General features: G+C 35.0%; 1 protein-coding gene across 3 annotated transcripts in view; it reads left to right on the plus strand.

Annotated features, from left to right (window-relative positions):
• EPHA3 (EPH receptor A3) overlaps positions 1-21,770 on the plus strand; it is a 353,357-nt gene that overhangs the window by 75,547 nt on the left and 256,040 nt on the right. For all 3 annotated transcript variants that reach the window (XM_027077576.2, XM_027077578.2, XM_053220710.1), the window contains exon 3: positions 20,095-20,755. In XM_027077576.2, coding sequence (XP_026933377.1) covers positions 20,095-20,755 — 661 coding nt within the window. The remainder of the gene's footprint in view (positions 1-20,094; positions 20,756-21,770) is intronic.

Raw genomic sequence — 21,770 nt, forward strand, 5'->3', positions numbered from 1 at the left:
AGCTGGTGCTTTTTACAGTTTCATTCAGCCCAGCAGTATTGATTCCACAGTATGTTCAGTGTTTAGGTAAATGACAATAGAAAAACATGTTGTGTATGGGGAATTCTATAGAAAATTCCATTGTGTAGAAAGATAACATTTCAAAGACTTGTTAAACCAAGGAAATGATACAGTATGCACCTGTTTGTTGAATTTATTGAATTTTTTGTTACCTGAGCTATGTTTTTAATCTTTAATTTTCTATGTGTCCATTTTTGTAGAGCTCTGAGTTATGCCATACAAAATGCTGCTTTATTTTCCTTTTCTAATGAAATTAAAATTCTTTATTCAGATTTATATTAATCGTAAAATTATATTGAACTTAACAACAGTGTACTGTTTAAATTCTCACTTCATATGGTGAATGTATTCTTTTGGGGTACTACAGACTTTAATTTTTATTTTCATGTGCATACCTTACCATTTTTGAATTACTTTTTAAAAGTCCTTTACCATGTTATTATATCAAATTAGTGTTTTAGAAATGTATATGCAAAATATTATTGCATCAAATAAGATACGAAGATAGATGTTGGTAAAGTGACGTGAACATTTATGAATAAAGTAAATAAGAAATAAATGTTCATTAATTTTAAATTAAATGATGAATTTAGATTTGTAATGTCACTATAATTCTAAAAGATATCACCTTGTTTTGATTATGTATTCCTAGAATTAATTGGTAAATATCAAAGAAAATATTTATTGATGTATCTTGTTTGTGTGCATTTGCCTGTGTATGAAAAGTCTAAATTAAGCAAATGTCTTGTCACTATAGGCACTTATCTGAGATAATTGACCATGACATAGCTCTGTGGCATCACTTAAAGAATTGGGTTGAGGAATGCAGTATAGCAACTCTCTTGAGTTGTTGGAAAACAAATCTAATATATATTAATTAACACACACACAAAAATTCTAAGCACCTCATTCTGTTTTGTTTGACAATTTTAAATGTTTTAAATTATGTAATTATTATATCCTAAATGAAAACAAGCAATCTGAAAGCATATAGGGTTTTAATGGGTATTTTGTTTTTATTTATTTTCTGATTTAATGATTTGTATTATGAAGATAAATGGATTTCATTATTTTTTGGTTACTGCTTTAGTGCCAACACATAATATTTCTTTAATAAATGTTGTTGAGGAAACAATTTAGAAAGGCATAAGCCAGTTGAAGTCTCATTCTATAATAGGCACACCAGTGATATCCATGTTGCCAAATGCAGTGGCTCAGTTTTCAACCCTCATCTTTCTTATCTACTAGGAGCATTTGACAAAGCTTATCATTAATTTGTCTTCCTCCTCTAGAAACCTTTTCTTCATTTGGTGTTGCCTGGAGTGTAGTAGTTCAATAGATTACAATCTGTTTAGAAGATGTTAAAAATTTCTGAAGGGAATAAATTTGAGTATGTCTTGAGTATGGATATGACCAAACAAGAAGGCTTCTTACATCATCAAGTTGGAAGTATACCATAAGTTTATCTGATACAAAGTGGGATTCTGATATTAATGTCCAGACTTTCATTGCATTGGTATAATGTCCAGTCCTTAATTCCAAGAATAGTATTGAAAACTATACTAAAAGACTTAGCTCTCTTTTGACTTTTCTCTTCTTGCAAAGTCCTGGTTTCAGATGATGTTATAGTGAGTTGTTCATTGACCTGACTCAGTTACTTTTATTTCAAAAAAGAACACTTGCTTTCATTTGCAATATTTTTTTATACCAGCTACTCTTAAAAAGAAATCACTTTAGGTACTCGATTTATAATAATGGAATTCGTAAGAAGACATTAATTTTGCCTAGTGTGTTCTGTAATTTATTATTTATATATGCCTTCCATTGTGCGGTAGCCGTGCTATTTTCCACCCAAATGTAATAATGGAAAACAAATTTTCAACTCGGCTACTTTTATTTGGAAGCATAATTTCAACATTAGGTCTTAGCTGAAAACAGGTCTCTCATTGTGCAGAAACTTGGCCTCTAAACTACTTCCTGTGCAAACTATTAAACATCCTCCATCTGTAGCAGCTCAGGGTTTTACTACTTAACTGTTTCATGACTCCTTAACCTAAAGGGTGTATCTGCTCCTTTTTTTATATTTTATATATCTCATTGAAATCAGGTCACATTTACCTTAACTTTGGCCCCTTCTAGAATAAGCTGGTAAATAAAAATGTTAATTTTTTTTTGGACTGACATGATTATAATAAAAGAGGTTTCAATTCTTTTTCTAACTCTCTTCAATGAAAGAGACATATCTAATGAAAACATTAACCAAGAGATTTTGGAGAACAATATAATAAATCAACCAATTAACTGGGTACCCAAAACAACTTTTACTTGAAAAATTATACTTTTCAATTTTTCAGAAATGTGACTACATGGTATATTCTTTACTAGGGCTTCCATAACAAAGTATCACAGACTGTGTGGCATAAACAATAGAAATTTATTTTCTTACTGGCTAGAAGTCCAAGATCAAGGTTTGGCAGAGTTGGTGCCTTCAAGGGACACAAGGGAAGAATCTGTACCAGGCCTCTCTCCTTGGCTTATAGATAGCTGTCTTCTTGCTCTGTGTTCCCATAGTCTTTCCTCTGTATGTGTCTGTGTCCAAATTTCCTTTTCTTATAAAGACCCCAGTCATGTTGGATTAGGACTGCCCTAATGATCTTAATGTTATCATCTGTTTATAGGACCTATCTCCAAATATGGTTACATCTGAAGGTCTTAGGGTTAGAATTTCAACACTATGGATTTGGTGGTGGGTGGGACACAATTCAGCCTATAACATATGGTTAAATGCTTACCCATTTCATTTTGTTCTTTTTTATTGGAACAATTTAAAATATAATGTTCTTTCATTAGTTGAGCAAGTATTATTTGCTCATCCAATATTATTGGATGAACCCTGCTAGGTATTATTATAGATTAGGAGACAGGAGTGTTTATGAAAAATTAAGGTGGAATTTCTTCAGGCCACCAATGTACTTTCTCGCTTACCACAGTTCTGAGTCCTGGTTATGCTTAGCTAGCTTTATACTTTCATATGATCTGCGCTTGCAAATACATGAATTTTCAAACACTCTGCTGGATTCTCTCAGCTACACAGAGAATTTGTACTCTTAAAGATCATATAAATTTACCTTCAGGGAAAATGTAACCTCTTTGGAGAAAAATGTTGAAGCAAATCAGTGCAGTAGGAGGTAATATATGCAAGAGTAGAACTATTTAGGAGGTAATGCAAGTGCATAGCTAAGGAACAAGTGACTCCGTCTTAGAGAGGGAAAATTCTTCACTGACAAGGTGCCATATGAACTGGGGCTTGAAGATCAAAGAGTAGCTAGTAGGCACTAGGAAGCAGCAGAGCAGGGAAAACAGGAATTTTGATTTCCTATTTATGGAACTGTGGCATAGAGTGTCTTTTGTAACTGCACTCCCCCTCAAATAATAATAATAAAAACCAGAAAAAAAAGTAGGATAAGCAAAACCCAATCAACAGAGAAGTGTGATTAAGAGTGCAATCTGAGCTCGATTGCGAGTTCACACCTCCTCTCTGTCCTTCCTAAAGTGTGTCAGCAAGATCTGTAATCTTTTGGAAGCTTAGTGTCCTCATCGATGGGAAGAAGATATTAATACTCTTTACCCCTGAGATTAGTTAGGGGGATAATATTAAATTACAAATATCAAGAACTCAGAAAATATATCTGCTCAATAAAAAGTATTCAGGGCATGATTGTGTTGGGGACTAGTCAAGCGTGGGGAAAGAACATCACAATCCAAAAAGGAATTCCTAGACATCTGTTCTAGAAACCACAATACACCGTGCAGTGTTCATTAACTTACATTTGACACCTATAATACTGTTGGATGACCGTTGATATTAAAAATATTGTACTCTTGGCCTTCTTGGATTCAGATTTATAGGAATAAAGAGTTAATTCTCTTCAAAATAACAAGGCTAAAGCTTTAAAGCAGTAAACTATGATAATGAATATGAACAAGGGTAAAATACACTGTATAAAATCAACACCATATATTGTAAAATAGTATATATCACATATAATAATATATGTGTAAAACTTAGTAAAATAAATACTAAATGGTATTTATAACAACCTAAATCATTGTGGGATTTAGGAATTAGCTGTCCAGTAACAAGAATACAAAGTTGACTAGGGCATCACACCAGAACATTTTCTTTCAGGTGTACGTATATCAGGTGTACTAGCTTTCTTCGGTATAGTGCTATAATCCGATTTCATTACCAAGAATTGACTTGGGTTCTATATTTTGAAGGGGGTCATAATGCAAACAAATTGAAACATGTTACCATTTTAGGTGCCAAATAGCTCTGGATGTTGAAGTCTTCTGGAGGCATGTAATATTAGGAAAATAATATTGGGAGCCATCCTGCTGCTAATCCAGCACAAACAATTGTTTTAAAATATATCAGCTTTAGCCTAATTTGACCAGGAGATCAGAGCTGATCGTCAGTTGTAACATTAGAAGCAGAATTTAGAAAAACATTTTCAAATAAGTATATCTTGGCACATCTATCATTTCTACCTGAACTTTGAATTTATCTGTGGATATTCTCTGAAATATTTTGTAGAAAGTTGAACAAAAATTAGTTTGGATAGCAAATAGAAGTATAATGGTATAACATTGTAGTTCATGTTAATAGAATATTGAAACCACAGAATAAATTCTGTTGAATACCTTTTCTTTATGTGGGCCATTTATAAGATATGGGAACATTTGAGATACCACAAACAATTGGTCAAACTGTACACAGAGCAAACAAGAACTCTGTAACTTAAGTAGTTGGCTATGATTTTTGGATTTAATTTTTTTTTAAGTTCAAAATTGCCCTGTTGATAATTATTAACTATTTCCCCAACTGGTAATGGTCTTGGCATCACTGTGGGGATAGTTGTTACAATTTGGTAAACCTATTTTACACAATTTAATTTGTCATTAGAAAAAAAATTCTCAATCATTTTTATTTAGATCAATTCCTTTTTCTTTGAAAATTTTTATTACACAAGAGAATGTTCTGAATATACACCATTTAGTTTTGTAAGTTTCTTCCAGTATATTTACATACTATATAAACATTAGGCAAATAATACTGGACCATTTCTCCGTGCTCAAAGTGTTAAGATTTTCATTCATCCCTAAAATTTTATGAACATCTCATGTATTACACTTTTTTTAATCCTGAGCATGTGTCTATTTAACATCCCATGTTATTTCATTGTTTTTACTCCTAATAACATCCACTTTGGGCTGTGAAACACTATACACTATATATTGTAGAACATCTATGATCATATGATAGTTTTGATAGTGGAATATTTACCACAATTATTCTGTTTACAATTACCTTTAAGTCACAATTGAAATAGAGGTAAGTCTATTCTCAAGTATTCTTCCAGAAATTGGCTTTTCTTTAAAAAATACTAATATTTCAAAACATGTTAAAACGTACTATAAAATAACGCAACCAGACTTCATCTAAACATATAGTAATACCATGTTCCTGCATTTGTTTCAAACCCATTAATCTTTGCCAGTAACCAGGGGGGAATTTACAGTCAAAATTTCTATAGATTACTAGTGGATCAGAGTTCTCCAAAACTGACGTTAAAATCAGTCCTTTCTGTCTTGTAGAGGTAGTCTGGTGTATTGGCACTCATATAGGACTGAGCATAAGACCTGAATCTTGGTCGGCCTAGGTTGGACCCTTATTAGCATTGTATTAGACATTTTTGTCTCCAGATATCAATTTCTTTTCTTGTAAAGAAAGCCTCAAGGTCTCTTTATGTGGTAAATGCACTATTCCAAGCCCTGTATCCATGGAATGCACTGATCTTTTCTGTTCAACAATAAAATGCTTTTTCAAAAGTTACAGTTGCTGCCTCAGCAACTTCTCTGCTGTAACCTCCTTCATTCCATAAAGTTTTGGAAACACCTCTGCTACCTAAAAACAAACGAACAAAAACATTTTTATAAGTCACCAAGTCAGCAATATCCTTCTGTTTACTGGTTTATTCTTCTCAGACCTTATACTTTTTACTCTATTCTTCATATTAAATTAAAAAATTCTTAAAATTCCCTCCTGGCTTGTTAGTCAGTTAGCTATCTCTGCCTTGTTTTCTCCCTATTCTAATCCTATCTCTATAAATGCTCCTTTTCCAGCAGTATTTACCATACTTGAAGACCTTTTTTGATGTGGAGATGATTTTAATATAGATGCTTTGAAAGAGCAGTTTTTGTAAAAGTTTCATCTCTTTCATCAGCTCATCTTTCTCTTCCTAACCTCTAAACATAAGCATTTCATATGGTTTCTAAAATTCCTTTTTTTCTTTTTTAATCATCATAACCATTTCCAAAGCTTTAATTATGAAACTTCAAAATCTGAATTTCTACTCTTCCACCCTTTTTTCTCCCGTGACTTCTAGATGACCTTTCTAACTTTTGAAAAAAAATCTTTGTGTTTCATGTTGACATGTCAGACTTAGCTTATATTAAACAAAACTTCTCCCCTTCTTCCTATAACTTTTCCTACCTGTATTGCTGCCTCTCTCTGCTAATGGCATTATCTCCAAGTCATCAACACAGATTAGTGGAAAAGAGGAAAGGCTTTGTAATGGAAGTGTTCTGAGTTTGAGTCTAGGCTCTGCCATTTACCAGCTGTCCAATTTGGGGCAAGTGGCTGAATCTCTTACTGACCTTTTCTTTGTCTTAACTCCAGAATTACTTGATAATAGCACTTGGAGTGCAGGGCTTTTGAAGGGATAAAATAATGCATTTCTGAGAAAGCCCATTACTAGTAACATCGTCATAAAATGGTCAATATGATTATCAAATGTTAGCTTTAAAACCTCAGAGTCATTTTCAGGGCTTTAATTTTCTCAAGCCAAAAATCCATCAATTGCCAAGTCATGCTACTACTCCTGAAATATTACTCTCTTTCAAAAAATTAACCCATTCATTTGCTCATTTAGTGAATGGATTATGTGGAGCTATGTTAGGTGCTGGGAATCAATAATGAGCAAAACAGCCAAACCACCCTCTCTTAACTAACCACAATAACTTTGGAATTCATGGCCCTCCATTCCTCCAATCAGTCCCAAATTCAGTAAAACCTTGGATTGTGAGTAACTTGTTCTGCAAGTGTTCCGCAAGACAAGCAAACATAAAGGAGCAGTGTCTTGCAATATGAGTAGTACGTGATGCCGAGCATCACATGATCACAACTGAGCCAATGGTTCTTCTCTGTCTCTCCTCTCTCTCTGCGGAATTGTGGGTGATCATCTGTCTCCCATGCTCAGATGCTCGGTCTCAGGCCACAGTGTTTGACTGAAGTCCCTGATTTTTCAGAACATTGGAAGATGCCCACAACGGGCACTAGTGTATTTTTTTGTCACTTCAGGGCACCTATAGATGGTCCTTTGCTTTTCCATATAGGAGTGAGGTTAGGAATGCTTTGCTTCATTCTAGGTCAGAATGCCTGGAGATGATAAACCCTCTCCTCTGGTACCTTATTGCCAGTTACATTAAATGCAATATATGACAAGAGTTTATTAATACTGTACTGTAGTCAACATCCGTTAATGATAATGAAAGTCGTCCTACAAAACAACCCTCCTCTTTCTTGTCACCCTCACACCAGCTATAAGATTTTCAAAGGTAAGTGCAGGTTACTTTTTTATTTTTCCTTATATTTGTATTTTGTATTTTCTTGGTTGTTTTGTATTATGTTACAGTGTTGTAATCATTTTTATATGAATATTTTTGGGGTGTGGAATGAATCATCTGAGTTTTCATTATTTCTTATGGGGAAATTCTTTTTAGTATACAAGTGCTTTGGATTACAAGCATGTTTCCGGAACGAATTATGCTCGCAAACCAAGGTTTTACTGTACTCTTGTCAAAGTTATGTCCCTAAATCTGATCTTTATTGGAATCTCTTGAATGATGAATTAGTTACATTCCAAACCATGATGATCATCTCCCACTTCTCCAGTTTTCTAGTATTCTCTGTAAAGCTGCCAGATTGAGGCTATGAAATACGAGTCTTGTTGATCCTTTACTCAGATCCTGGATTGGACCCTAACTCTTCCAACTTCCCCAGTCTTCCCGTGCTATATTCTTTTCCTCCCTCTTCTGAGGAACCACATACACCTTACTCCTTGTGGCTTTTTATTCCAGATACACTCCTCGGGGCCTTCTACTTCTTTTTCCTTTGCCTTGAATGCTCTTTCCTGATGCATCCATACTTCTTTACTAAAATATCACCTACTCAGTGAAGTCTTCCTTTACCAGGAGCCCATCCTTTCAGGTGTTTAATTAACATTTTTGGTGAGGTCTTTCTGGGTCCTTTGGTTTTTTTTTTAATATTTTTTTAAAGTTTATCTATTTTGAGAGAGAGAGAGAGAGAGAGCATGCTTGTGAGCCCACCCATGAGTGAGAGAGGGGCAGAGAGAGAGGGAGAGAGAGAGAATACCAAGCGGGCTCCACACTGTCAGCTCAGAACCCAACACGGGGCTCAAACTCATGAAACCATGAGATCATGACTTGAGCTGAAACCCAGAGCTGGATGCTTAACCAACTGAGCCAACCAGGTGCCCCTGGGTCATTTGTTTTAAAATCTTCTCTTCCTCCCAACATACACAACTGTCTCCTCTCCTTGTCTTTTATTGCTTCTTCTTAAAACATACCAGTATACAAGAAAATGTAAATTTAACTTATCTTTTTTTTTTTGGTCTGTCTTTTCCACTAATATGTAAGCTCCCCACGGAGAGATATTTCAGACATTTTGGTTGTTGATATAATTCCAGCACCTAATAGAATCCCTAGTGTATAACAGGTGTTTAGTAAAAACATGTTGAATTAATCAAGGAAGCTTCCTCTTTCATTTTATCTGCTTCATGATAACCAAACTGAGTTAGTACTTTTGTGTTTTTATGCATTTTTCCATATTTCTTCCTGTGCCTGGATTGTGTTCCTTTTCCTCTTTTCTCCATCTCTACCTATTTTTACTCATCAAAAATTCCACTTATGTTTAAATTTCTTGCTAAATGTCATCTCTTAGCTGTTCTTCTCTTTCTCTGGCCTCGCACTGGTCATTGCCATTCTTTGATGGATATATGACATTCTCCACCCTTCTCTAATGTCCCACACCCAATGTATCATCAAATCCATTGGCTCTACTACCAAAATATTTCCAGAACTTGATCTATTCTTTCTCTGTCTCATTGATAACATTCTGTCCTCTGTCACCTAAGCTATTATAATAACCTCCTAATGATCTCACCACTTAGACCACTTCTCCTTAAAGTTTATTTCCTACACAGCAGCTCTTAACCATTTTAATACATGAATCAGATCATGTCACTCTTCTGGCCACACCCTTTACTGACTTCTGATTTTTTCTGAGAATAAAATCCAAATTCCGTCACGTGGTCAACAATGACCTAAATGCTTTTATATTCAACAATCTCTCTGATTTAGTATTTTACCACTTAATGCCTGGGTCACTCTGTTTCAGCCCTAGTGGCTTCTGTGCTATGCCTGGATTATAACACCATCCTCAGTCTCCTAGCCAACGGACTTTCTGTTCTCTCAGCCTGAGCTACTTTATCAGCGGATATTCTCTTGGCCTGGCTTCTCACTCCATTCAGGTGGCTGCAGAAATGAGACCTTATGCCTGGTTACCCTATCTAAAATATCATTTTAATCAACCCATTTGTGGTATTCACTCCTCTTAACCTGTTTTTATCTTTGTTTTTCTTTGTAATGATTATCACCATCATACCTATCGTGTGTATGCCTCTGTGTGTGTGTGTGTGTGTGTGTGTGTGTGTGTGTGTGCTTACTCTTTGTTTTCTCTCAGTACAGCATAAGCTCTATGAAAACACTGGTGGCATTCTTATTATTTTTTTCATGAAGGGAAGGAGGTCCCCAGGGAGTAGAAGAGCACATGGCCTGCAATGGATTTCTGTTGAACAAATGAATGACTGTCTAATGTTAAGACTTGTAGACACATATATCTGCTTTTATAATGTAAGGTTTTCAAGGGCAGGAAACCCTCACTTCTGCATCCTTATCATAATGAGAGTACCAGAAAATAATTTTATAGTATGTAAGGGCTTGATAAATATTTTTTTACCTAGTTAATGGTAAGAACTATGTAAGCACTTATTAACTATCAATATCATCTATTAAGCAACTGAATAATCCTATATGAAAGAAAATATTATTATTTCCATGCTGATATGAGATAATCGACACCACACATTGACCAGTATGGAGTAAAACCATAGTAAGAATAATATATATTTTCATTTTATTAAATTATAGAATATGACTGTTAGCATGTTATACAGATAGATTATATACCTTTTATTTAAAAAAAAGAATAGTGAAAGGAATTGAAGTGGAATGTCTAATAAAATTAAAGAACTATATATGGTACCTGGCACATTGTGGAATATTATTGGCAGAAATGTACTGCACCTAGAATAGCAAACTTCTCAAAGATTTGGTCACATCTCCAGAGTTTACTATTATTTTTTTCCCATTTTACAGATGTGTGAATTAAATCTGGGTCAGTAGGGGCACCTGGGTGGCTCAGTCAGTTGAGCATCCAACTCTTGATCTTGGCTCAGGTCATGATCTCACAGGTTGTGGGATCGAGCCCCAGGAGTGGGGCTCTCCACTGATAGCATGGAGGCTGCTTGGGATTGTCTCTCCCTCTGCCTCTTTCTCTCCCTCTGCCTCTCTCCTCTCTCAAATAAATAAACTTAAGGAAAAAAAGGAAATCGGCTGATTTTCCTATTAAGTAGCAGAGCTAGGTTTCAAATCCTAGCCCTTTGTCTCTAGAGCTTAGACCCTTAATCTGGGCTCCCCAGGATATCAATGGATAAAGGATTAAAAATATTCCTGTGAAATAAATTTGCCACCCTTGTGAAAAGAACTGCAGAAGAAATCTGCAGCTTTAAAATGCTTGCTGTAAAGCAGCTTACATTTCAGGGAATTGCTCTCAAGAATCACACTTATTGTGTTAAAAATAAACTTAGTTATCTGAAGATCTATAAAACTTAGCATATGTTCCACAGTGACATGAGTTAATTTCGTTTCCGTCACTGTGAGTGCTCCACAGGTATATCGTAAATTGCTATGAATTACTGTGGCTGTGACCCATTATCATAGCAGGAAATTACATGAATCTCACAACTGATATGAAATGTACTGCTGTCACTGCTATGCATTAATTTCTAAGTAGTTGGCCATTTGTAATAATTCTGTAAATGTCCATCTTAGCACAGTTTTCAGTCTAGACAAGTGAAACCAATGTGCATGGAATTTCCCCCCATTATTTCCAAGCAGTTATTCTGAATTCTAAAATTACCTTTTTATTGGACAATTTCATATTGAACATTTTCCCAAGAATTGGAAACATGATAGTTTCAATGTCCTACTCCCTAATTTTCAAGGAAATTTATTCTATAAAAAGTAAAGTCATTTGGCTATATGTGAATAAGAACACAGAATGAGAAAATCACTGATAAATATAAACAATTTTTCCAACTTTTAAGGATAGATAAATGGTTTCTTAAATTGTTTTTTAACCACATCAACCTCCTTTTTGCTGAGATAATTTTTAGATAATGGTATGTACTATATGGTTATAGTTCTAAGAATACCATATTTGCAACTATGTGTTTTCCATTATAAATAGAAATATTTCACCATTAAAAATCAAAACGCTATAATGCAAATTGGACTTTTCCTATATTTCCTTTGATATTGATATTCATTCCCTTGCAGAAAAAATAAATTCAAATTGAAAACGTTTGACAATGGGAATTTGTATAAATTTCCACATGGTATTTTTTATATTTTGGTACATTGATCACATCTGTTGCAAATCGGTCCCTCTGACTAGAAATTCACTTTTCTGGTAGATCTTCAAGCATTTTGATTCATTTTTGAAAGTTTTTCCACCATCTCCCAGACTTTAAGATTCTTTTTCTTCATCTTCCAAATTTCTGTCACCATCTATTCTAAAAATCTTTATCATAAATTTATTGACACATAGTTCCTAGCAATTTACTTCCTGTGAATTTTTTTTTATTACAAAAATGCTTAGAAACATAGAATCGGTTTTATATTTACTCAGTAGGGCCACTCTTTGAGACATAATTATACAAAATATTGATTTTTAAAATTCAATTCATTATTCACCCGAAAGCATACTTCTGTGCTTTGTTAGTTATGTAACTTTAATATTTGGCACATTGCGTGATATTGAATTTTAGTAAATTTAGTAAATTGGCTACTTGATTTTAGGCACCGTGCTAGATGTTTGGGAGGGGAAAGATGAGCCGAACCAGAGACTATGTAGAGGAGAACGAATAATGAATAAAAAAATAAGTGAATATGTCTTTATAAAATAAAAGTTGATATAACGATGGATATAACACAAGGACAATATGTTCCTTAAGTTCAGGTACCCTGTTTATCTCTTTTGTTACTACATTATTGAACTAGACCTTGGCACACAGTAGTTACTCAATAAATATAAATGAAATGTTCTTAAAAGGACATATGTCGAATTTAATGAGAGCACTGTTTCATTAAGAGAAAATTTAAACAAAATGCACTTATATATGTGCATGCACTTTGATATTTTTTCTGGCGATGATTTCAGTCTTTCAGTACAAACAGGAGTCTTTCTGAAATATATATTTTAGTAGTCAAAAAGTTCTAGTATAATGAGCTCTGTTACTCTCTGCACTTGTGGGTGTATCCTGGTTACATTCATAAGAAAAACGTACATCCTTCTATAATCTTTTGGGAAATATTCAGTGTACGTTCATTCAACAGAGGTTATCTTCTTACAACATCTCTTCTGGATCTTTGCAGCGGTTTTTCCTAAGCCCTCTTCTTTTCTTCAGAGAATCGACTCCCAGTCCCGAGCTAACCCTGTGCCTATTTTCAGTGGTTTCCCACTGTAGCAAATGAAGTCGAGGCATGCCAATTGATATTTCCAAATTGGCCCAGGTCTTTCTGTTCATTTCCTTTCTTTAAAAAAAAAATTAACATTTATTCATTTTTGAGAGACAGAGTGTGAGCGGCGGAGGAGCAGAGAGAGAGGGAGACACAGAATCCGAAGTAGGCTCCAGGTTCCTAGTTGTCAGCACAGTGCTGGACTCAGGGCTCAAATTCATGGACCGCGAGATCATGACCTGAGTTCATGAGCCAATGTCAGACACTTAACCGACTGAGCCATCCACGCTCATTTTTTTAATGTTTATTTATGAGAGAGAGAGAGAGAAAATGAGCGTGAGTGGGGAGTGGGCAGAGAGCAAGGGGACAGAGGATCCAAAGCAGGCTCTGCCCTGACAGCAGAGAGCCAGCCTAATGTGGGGCTCCAATTCACTAACCGTGAGGTCCTGACCTGGACTGAACTCAGACACTTAACTGACTGAACCACCCAAGCACCCAGGCCTTTCTGTTCTAAGTGACTGCCCCCAGACCTACTGCTCAGCGCCCTGTGTTCTAGCCAAACTGGATTCCAATTCCTTAAACAGGTTCTGTCCCCACATATCTTTGTATTTGCTCACACTTAGTATGTGTATGCCCCCATATTTCCACCTGTAGAAGCGCTATCTTTATTACCCTTCTGTCTCTTCTTCCTTAATGCTTTCCCACAACTTTCCTTCCAGCAGAAATCCTTTCTTTCCCCAGTCCTTGAAGTACCTCGAAGAGCAAGTGTATTGTCATCTGCCTTATGTGACACATATGCCTCTCACTCTGGCATCAATTTCTGGAGACCAAAAGTCACATATCACTTATTTTTTTACTATCCATGACTTCTAATCTAAGCTTTACATAGAAATATTTAACAAATGCATCTAGAATTTAATAAAACTACTGTTAGAGAGGCATCTTAAGACATCACAAATCACCACAGAAAATCACAGTGGGAAACTACCAAACTATAGCAAACTGTGAAAAGAGTAAGATGTCTAAAACTGTTCTCTTGCATTCATACCAGGAGTACTATGTGCTTGAAGGTAACCCTCCCACACACACTGTTTACATCTTTTTGTAATGCAGACGCTTTGCATTTACCACCAGATGTGAAATAGAACACTATGATTAGATTTACTTTGCTCGTTAGAATAGAATCTTACCAGTCTTTGTGGGAGGTAGAAGATGAGGTTATTCAGGTGAGCTTCTTTAAGGCATGTCTGGGACTTGGCAAATCTAAAATCGTAAAACAGATGGGATGAGGGCTGAACAAAAGTCCATTCTACAGAGACGGGGCAGTGCTATCTAGAAACTTTAGACAGTTTCTGAGGAGATTCATAAATCTTGGAAGCTGGTATTGGAGTATGCAGCCAAGTCAAGTAGACATCCGAGGTTAATAATCCTGTTGGCAAAGGATGTATAACATTGGTTCTCAACCTTAGGGATACATTAGAATTGCCTGGACAATTTAAAAACAAATAATTAGCTTGGACAGAAACCCTGAAGCAGTATTCTTAAAAGGCTCCCTGGCTAATGTTACCAGAAATAAGAACCATCGATGGAGGGAATTAGACAGACTGTGTGGTCAGAAATATGGCACACTTGTCCACAGGTGCAAAGCTGTGGCAACAGCCCTGAGGTCTCAGCACAGTGTACCACTGAACCCCACCAGGGAGGAAAACGACTCAAATCAAGATGGTGAATCCGTGGCCACTCTAGTTCTTGTCTCAGTCTAGAGGTTTAAGGAACGGAGAAACACTGAGCATGAAGATGGAACCATTTGTGTGTGAGGGAGTGGCTAAAGTAAAGACAGAGGCTCCAAGGTAGGTACGGATAGCAGACCCCAGGAGCCCCACACCCGAAGACACCGTCTTTAACAGGCTGCGGCTTACTGTAGCTACAGAAAGTACCATGGCACGTTCAGTATTCCTGAGAATTCCAAACAGGGCTCTCACGTCATCCTCACTCTGTCTCACTCTCTGAAATCTTTTGTTGGCTTTCCTTATTAATATTGTCTGGCCTTTCACTCCTTTCCTAGTTTTTACCTCTTTTTGGTGTGCTTTACCCTAACTAGGATGTTGTTCCCCCCTTAAGTAAGGCAATTCTAATTTGATGATTATCAAATTGTTGTAGAATACTTAGGAGTTAAGGGTGGGTAGGGGAGTGGATAGTAGTCATTATTATTAAGATTACCAGTCATACCATCCCAGGCCTGCCCTTTTGGGGCATTTCTATTCTTAGACTCTAACCCATACCTTGTTATCTGATGTTTGTTTTCAACATCAGGTCCCCATCTCTCTTTTCATTCCCTGGTTACAAAGGTAATTCTCTGATTTGACCAAAAATCAACATCAACAGCGAGACAAATTAAAAACCAAACAATTCTATTCCTTACTTGTTTCAACTCTTTTATCTTACTCTATCTTGTTATAGAATGGTATTAGAAATAGGTATCTGTGTGCATGCTCTTCAGACCAGAATGGGCTAAAAAGTATTTATTAATAAATGGAGATATGATTTTTATAGATATAGCTGTGCCTGACAATTGACAGTGACGTTCTTACTGTAAGTGATTATGCATTTCCACGTGTAAAATGCTGATGCATGGTAAATGTTCAAGTATTTCTAGGATGAACACTGAATTTTGAAATGGCTATGCATGTGTACAGGGGGAATAAACATGGGATCAAGAAATATGAGTGGAGAAAGAATAGCATGAATCAACTTAATATCTAATGCAATTTTTGAGTGCAAGATTAGTCATCATTAGCACTTAGTAAAGTGCAGAATAATGTGTTTCTTATTAACCATTGAAATGTAAATGTAATATTGTAAACTAAGACTATCGGTGATCATTTTTTTTATTGTCATCTGCAAATTTCTAAGAAACTGGTTTTAAATCTTATAAGGTAAATCATGAAAGTTCTTTTTCTTACTTTTTAAATGTTTCCCAAATTATGTCAGCCTATGCACTAAACATATTGCAAGTTCTCCTCTCTTAGAAAATGTAAACATTTTCCTCCTTACTTCCTATTAGCAAGTAGCTAAAAATGTGTCCAAGAGAGTAATTAATATCAATGAGTATAAATCCTTAATTACTATCATTGAGACTTATCAGAATGATAGTTATTAGGTTAAATACTGATAAATTATTAAAAATATATGTTTTCCTCCCAAAATATATGTTTCACTCAGTGACAAGGAACTGTTATATCCAGAAAAATATAAATAATCTCCTTTGTATCCTACTCTATGTTTTGATAATGGGGAGGCTCACTGTGTTTATACCCTGGGAATAGGTTTCAGAATGACTTTTTTAGGGAGATGATGTCTGGATACATGATTTTCTAATAGTCAAAATAATTTGGAAAAATAAAAATAAAACCACAAGGAACTCAGCTCTGGCCTTTGTGGTCTAATAATAAAATCTCAGGGTAACAATCTGGGAAAGAGGCTAAATATCAAAATTGTTGATTTTGGAGAATTTGACCATTAGAAAAAAAATTGAATTCTTTCTAGTTCTGTATTCCCTTCTGCTGAAGACGTTACTGCTGAAAACCCCTTGCAGAGTTTTTTGTTTGTTTTAATCAGGAAAATGAAGGGAAAGATCTTTTCTTTGTACCGCGCAATTCTGTATGTCACCAGTTAGTTCTATATGGCACCCATTTTATTTTCCCAGGTTTTCCTTGCGACAATGACTATGGCAATATAGTATTTCTAATAAATTATGAACATTATACTTTAGTTCTTGGAATAGGAAGAAAGGTTAAACATGAGCATTCTTTAAGTTTATGAAGTGTAAACATTACAATCACAGCTTTAATTAGTGATTTCTGTTGTTGCTGCTGCTATTGAGAAAAATGCTCATTTAGGGATTTTATTTCTACTGTCTTTAGTCCTCAGCAAATGCCAGGGTTTGGGACTTGCTCTTTTTGCCAGTGGACTGAGAGGGCAAGCCACCATCACTTACAGGCAATTTGGTCTTGATTACAAATTAATGAAGTGATCATTGCTCTATGCAGCCTTTTATGTGCAAAGCATGCTGGTGCTGTTTGTATTATCTTCTTGCAATTTATACCTCAGCATTCAAGGACTTGTGATAGCCTGCCAAATTAGCATTGAGAGGAAAAATGTTAAACTACGGGGATATCTCTATAATTAAAATCATATTTTACTTCAAATTGTGAAAATCTCTAATCTTAACCTCTGTTTGATGTTTAGTAAAATACTGTCCATAGCAGGATTAATTTGCAACTGATTCATCGGTTGAAGTACACACTCCTATGTATTCTGATAAGAAAACAAAACAAACCAAAAACAAAACAAAACAAAACAAAACAAAAACCCTTGATCTAAAAATTTTAAGTCACTTGATTTATTTTTAAATAATGATATCCATGATCTAATTTTCTCTCAAGTGTGCAAATAAAGGCCTTACTCTCTGGAGTTTTTGCTAGTTCTGTACAATGTCATAGTTCTTTACAGTGTCATCGTAGAACCACGGTAACAATAATAGACAAGATTACACATAGTGCTGACTTTTAACATCAGAGTTTTTTGGAGTTCCAACTCTGTCACTTTTTTTATTTTTCTGATATTAAACATATATATGAATTTTGCTTTAACTGTGACTTTACTCTTACAGGCAATTCAGAGTACAATCCTCAGAACTTAGATGCTTAGGTACACCTTTTTTCTTAAACACTTCCTGTATAATACAGTCATAGAGTGGATGTTTGAAAATGGTATATTGATGATTATTTAAAGTACAGTGAGGGTGTTTCTTTTCTTCTCTATTAATATATAAATATAGCTTGTATATTCGTTATAGGGTTTTCTAAAACATTCTAAATTTGTTCCTTTCATGGACTTTGGTGTGACAGTGGGGTCAAGCCCATTTTGCTTCTGGAAAATGAGCACTTCTCTTGTATTCCAAACTCTGGAATCAAAGTTATTAACATGAAGAGTGGTTTTTGCTATTTGCTTTTATTTTGTTTTTAGGTTGGTAGAAGAACAGGGGAGAGTAAGAAGTTTTTAACCTGTTTATTACATTAGTGAGGTCTACATATTGGATTTGATAATTCAAACATCCTAATGTAAATAATTTATTTTTTTTTCTTAACATCTTTCAAAGACCAAATAAATGTTGTATTTCTTGCTTGTGGTTACCATCAATTCAATAAATTAATATTGTATCTAATTTTGTGACTGGAATTTGTGGATTGGAACTCTTACGTGTTTTTAAGATTTATAATTACAAAAGTGTTTGTACATCTTAAATGCTGTCCGTTTAAGTATTGAAAACTTGTCATTCATGATGAAAACAATTAACTCCCTCAGTGGAGGAAAAAAAGTGGAAGGCATTTATAATGAGTTTCATGAGAATTTTGTTTATTTATAAAATCAAAATATATTCTCTAATACGACTTTATGTTTGCACTCCTTTGAGTGATTTCCTTCATATATTATAAGAAAATAATAATTTTTATACATCTCTCAAAATATGAAGTTGTGTCCTGCATATTATGGAGTACATGAACAGGTCCAAAGCGTAGCGAATGCATAGGAAACCAAAACTAATCTTAGCATGCCTATTGTATTAAATTTGTAAATGCATTAGGTATTTAATAAAGATTATATAGCACAGAATGTTTCTTAAGAATGACAGGATTATGGAAGGCATCAAGGAGAAAACAGCACAGTCAGGTTGGGGTTATACCATAAACAAGAGAAAATCTAACATGGCTTTTGACAACAGTAAAAAGGTTTACAGTGACGAGAGCATAGTATGTGCATAAGTGACACATGTAATTCACTAGTCTCAATTCAAACTTTTAGAAAAATATCAATGTATTTTGGGATCAGTTTTTGGAAGAATGCCAGTATCAAACTAAAGAGTGTGAAGTTATTTATAAATAATGGTCAGCCAGAGAAGGCTTTGAATTCAAGTATGACATGGCAAAAGATGTATTTTCCTGTAGCACGAGACAAAATTGGGCATGGCAAAAAGAAAGTATAGACACAGGTGTAATAGTTAGAAACAGATGGTATAATAGTTGCAGCACCGTAAGTACCACAACGTGATGCTAACTTAAAAGCTTCCCCAAATCTGTCGCAAGGATAACAGAAAGCAGTGCTTCACTGTCCTACAAAGTCCTGAAACTATTTAAGTGTTTTTACAGGGAATACATGTTATGTTAGGATAACCTTAACTGCTATAACAGTGAAAACCCAAATAGCCACCTATTTCTTGCTTGTGTAAAATTCAATGGGAGTAAAACATATTAAGAATTGAAATGTTCGCTACATTTACATCTTCTGCTTTCCGTGTATAACTATTAGTTTTTTATTTTGTTGGCAGGGGGAGGCATGTTTGTATTTTTACTTCAGATTTTCTTTCATGGTTCACCCAACATCTATTCCTTGAAATGGTTATATTAAAAAAAATGTCATGCATGGAGATAAGTGGTCATGACATCATCCAGATTCACCTTGTTATGCCTAGATACTGATTTACAAAATTCTGGACCAAATTGGAAAAAGATGAATAAAAATTTGTTGTAGGCAGTGGTATTTTTCATTCTCTTTTTAAATAACAAACCAAAAAAAACACAATAAAAATATATGTACAATAAAACCATTTCATAGTGTTATTTGACATAATTGATTTGAGGTTTTTGATACTGGAATCTTTGACTGGTTTTAATCAATTGCCAGGCAATTTTTTCCTGACTATTTGACAAACCACAATACAATCCAAATGTGTTAGTCAAAATTTTAAATTACTTAGTGTCGATGAATATAGAAACTTGCAAATAATAAACTTACAAATAAGAAAGTTATGGAGTTGTTCCATAACATGATCTTTAATGAGTAACACTGAAGTTTCTCTTTAAATATTTTGTATTTTCTGAGATGCCATTAACACCCTGATCTTGTATGCATTATTATTCATTATGCTTATTTCATTATTTCTCATTTTTTTCTCCTTTGATTCTTCAGTGGGAAGAGATCAGTGGTGTTGATGAACATTACACACCCATCAGGACTTACCAGGTGTGCAATGTCATGGATCACAGTCAAAATAATTGGCTGAGGACAAACTGGGTCCCCAGGAACTCAGCTCAGAAGATCTATGTGGAGCTCAAGTTCACTCTACGGGATTGCAATAGCATTCCACTGGTTTTGGGAACTTGCAAAGAGACTTTCAACTTGTACTACATGGAGTCTGATGATGATCATGGGGTCAAATTTCGAGAACACCAGTTTACAAAGATTGACACTATTGCAGCTGATGAAAGTTTCACCCAAATGGATCTCGGAGACCGTATTCTTAAACTCAACACTGAAATTAGAGAAGTAGGTCCTGTCAACAAAAAGGGATTTTATTTGGCATTTCAAGATGTTGGTGCTTGTGTCGCCTTGGTGTCTGTGAGAGTGTACTTCAAAAAGTGCCCATTCACGGTGAAGAATCTGGCCATGTTTCCAGACACAGTACCCATGGATTCCCAATCCCTGGTGGAGGTTAGAGGTTCTTGTGTTAACAATTCTAAGGAGGAAGATCCTCCCAGGATGTACTGCAGTACAGAAGGTGAATGGCTTGTACCCATTGGCAAGTGCTCGTGCAATGCTGGCTATGAAGAAAGAGGTTTTATGTGCCAAGGTAAGAGTCTTCTCTATTTTCCTTTGAGTTGTATTAATCACCTGTGGGTTTATTATCATTGAGTCATAGAAAGAAATGAACGCAGCCTGAACTCACTTGGCAGTAAAACATGCCTCAAACAACATGCCTCAAACTGAACAGAGTCTATTTATAGACCAAATTTATCTCACTTGATGTGTTGATCCACAGTTTGTTATAGAGATATTCACGTGTTTGACTATGTGGTGCTGGCCTGAACCACACTGGAGGTGTTACATATGCTATTTTTAAGTGCTCTCTGCTGTTTAATGACCAAGGTAGTATAACTCCAGATCAACTGGAAAAACAAACCAACCAACCAAACAAACAAACAAACCCAAAACTGTCTCTTTTATGTAGAGGGAAGAAACATCATTGGCAGTCAGGTAGTCTAATTCTAACAGAATAAGATACTACATTGTTTGCTTTTCTGCCTCATAGTGGTACATACTTCATTGTTATAAAATGTATTCTCCAGTGGTATCTGTTCATCAAATACACGTTCACTTACAATGTGTTAGTGCTTTAATAGAGATTATTTTATTTAAAAATCCAGGGTGGATACCATAGCGTTTGATGTATTGAGGGGTAATTTTAAAAGAAATCTCTGCTTCATGATTTGGCCCTTTAGACTGCCCAGGAAAATATCTGTACCAATGCTTAGGTGCAATGCAATGTGCAATTGCAATGCATATTCGAGTCTTCATATAGTAGCAAAGAACCTGAGCTCTGCCATCAAATTGATTTTTATTAAAACTCTATTTTCATAGAAGTAAAATTAAAAGATAGCCTTTTTTTTCACATAAGATATGATATATCAGATGAAAATCTCCATTTAATCCAAAGATTTGTTAATTTAGCATTAGGCAAAGTTTAGTGTTTAAGAACACACTGACATTATTATTAAAACATGTATAAATACATAGGAGAACTTAAATACTTACTTAGTCCTTGGAACCTAGTCTTTTAATACCTTTGTTTGCTGTTATACTCTGCA

This window comes from Acinonyx jubatus, chromosome C2, assembly GCF_027475565.1.
Source record: "Acinonyx jubatus isolate Ajub_Pintada_27869175 chromosome C2, VMU_Ajub_asm_v1.0, whole genome shotgun sequence".
NCBI lineage: Eukaryota > Metazoa > Chordata > Mammalia > Carnivora > Felidae > Acinonyx > Acinonyx jubatus.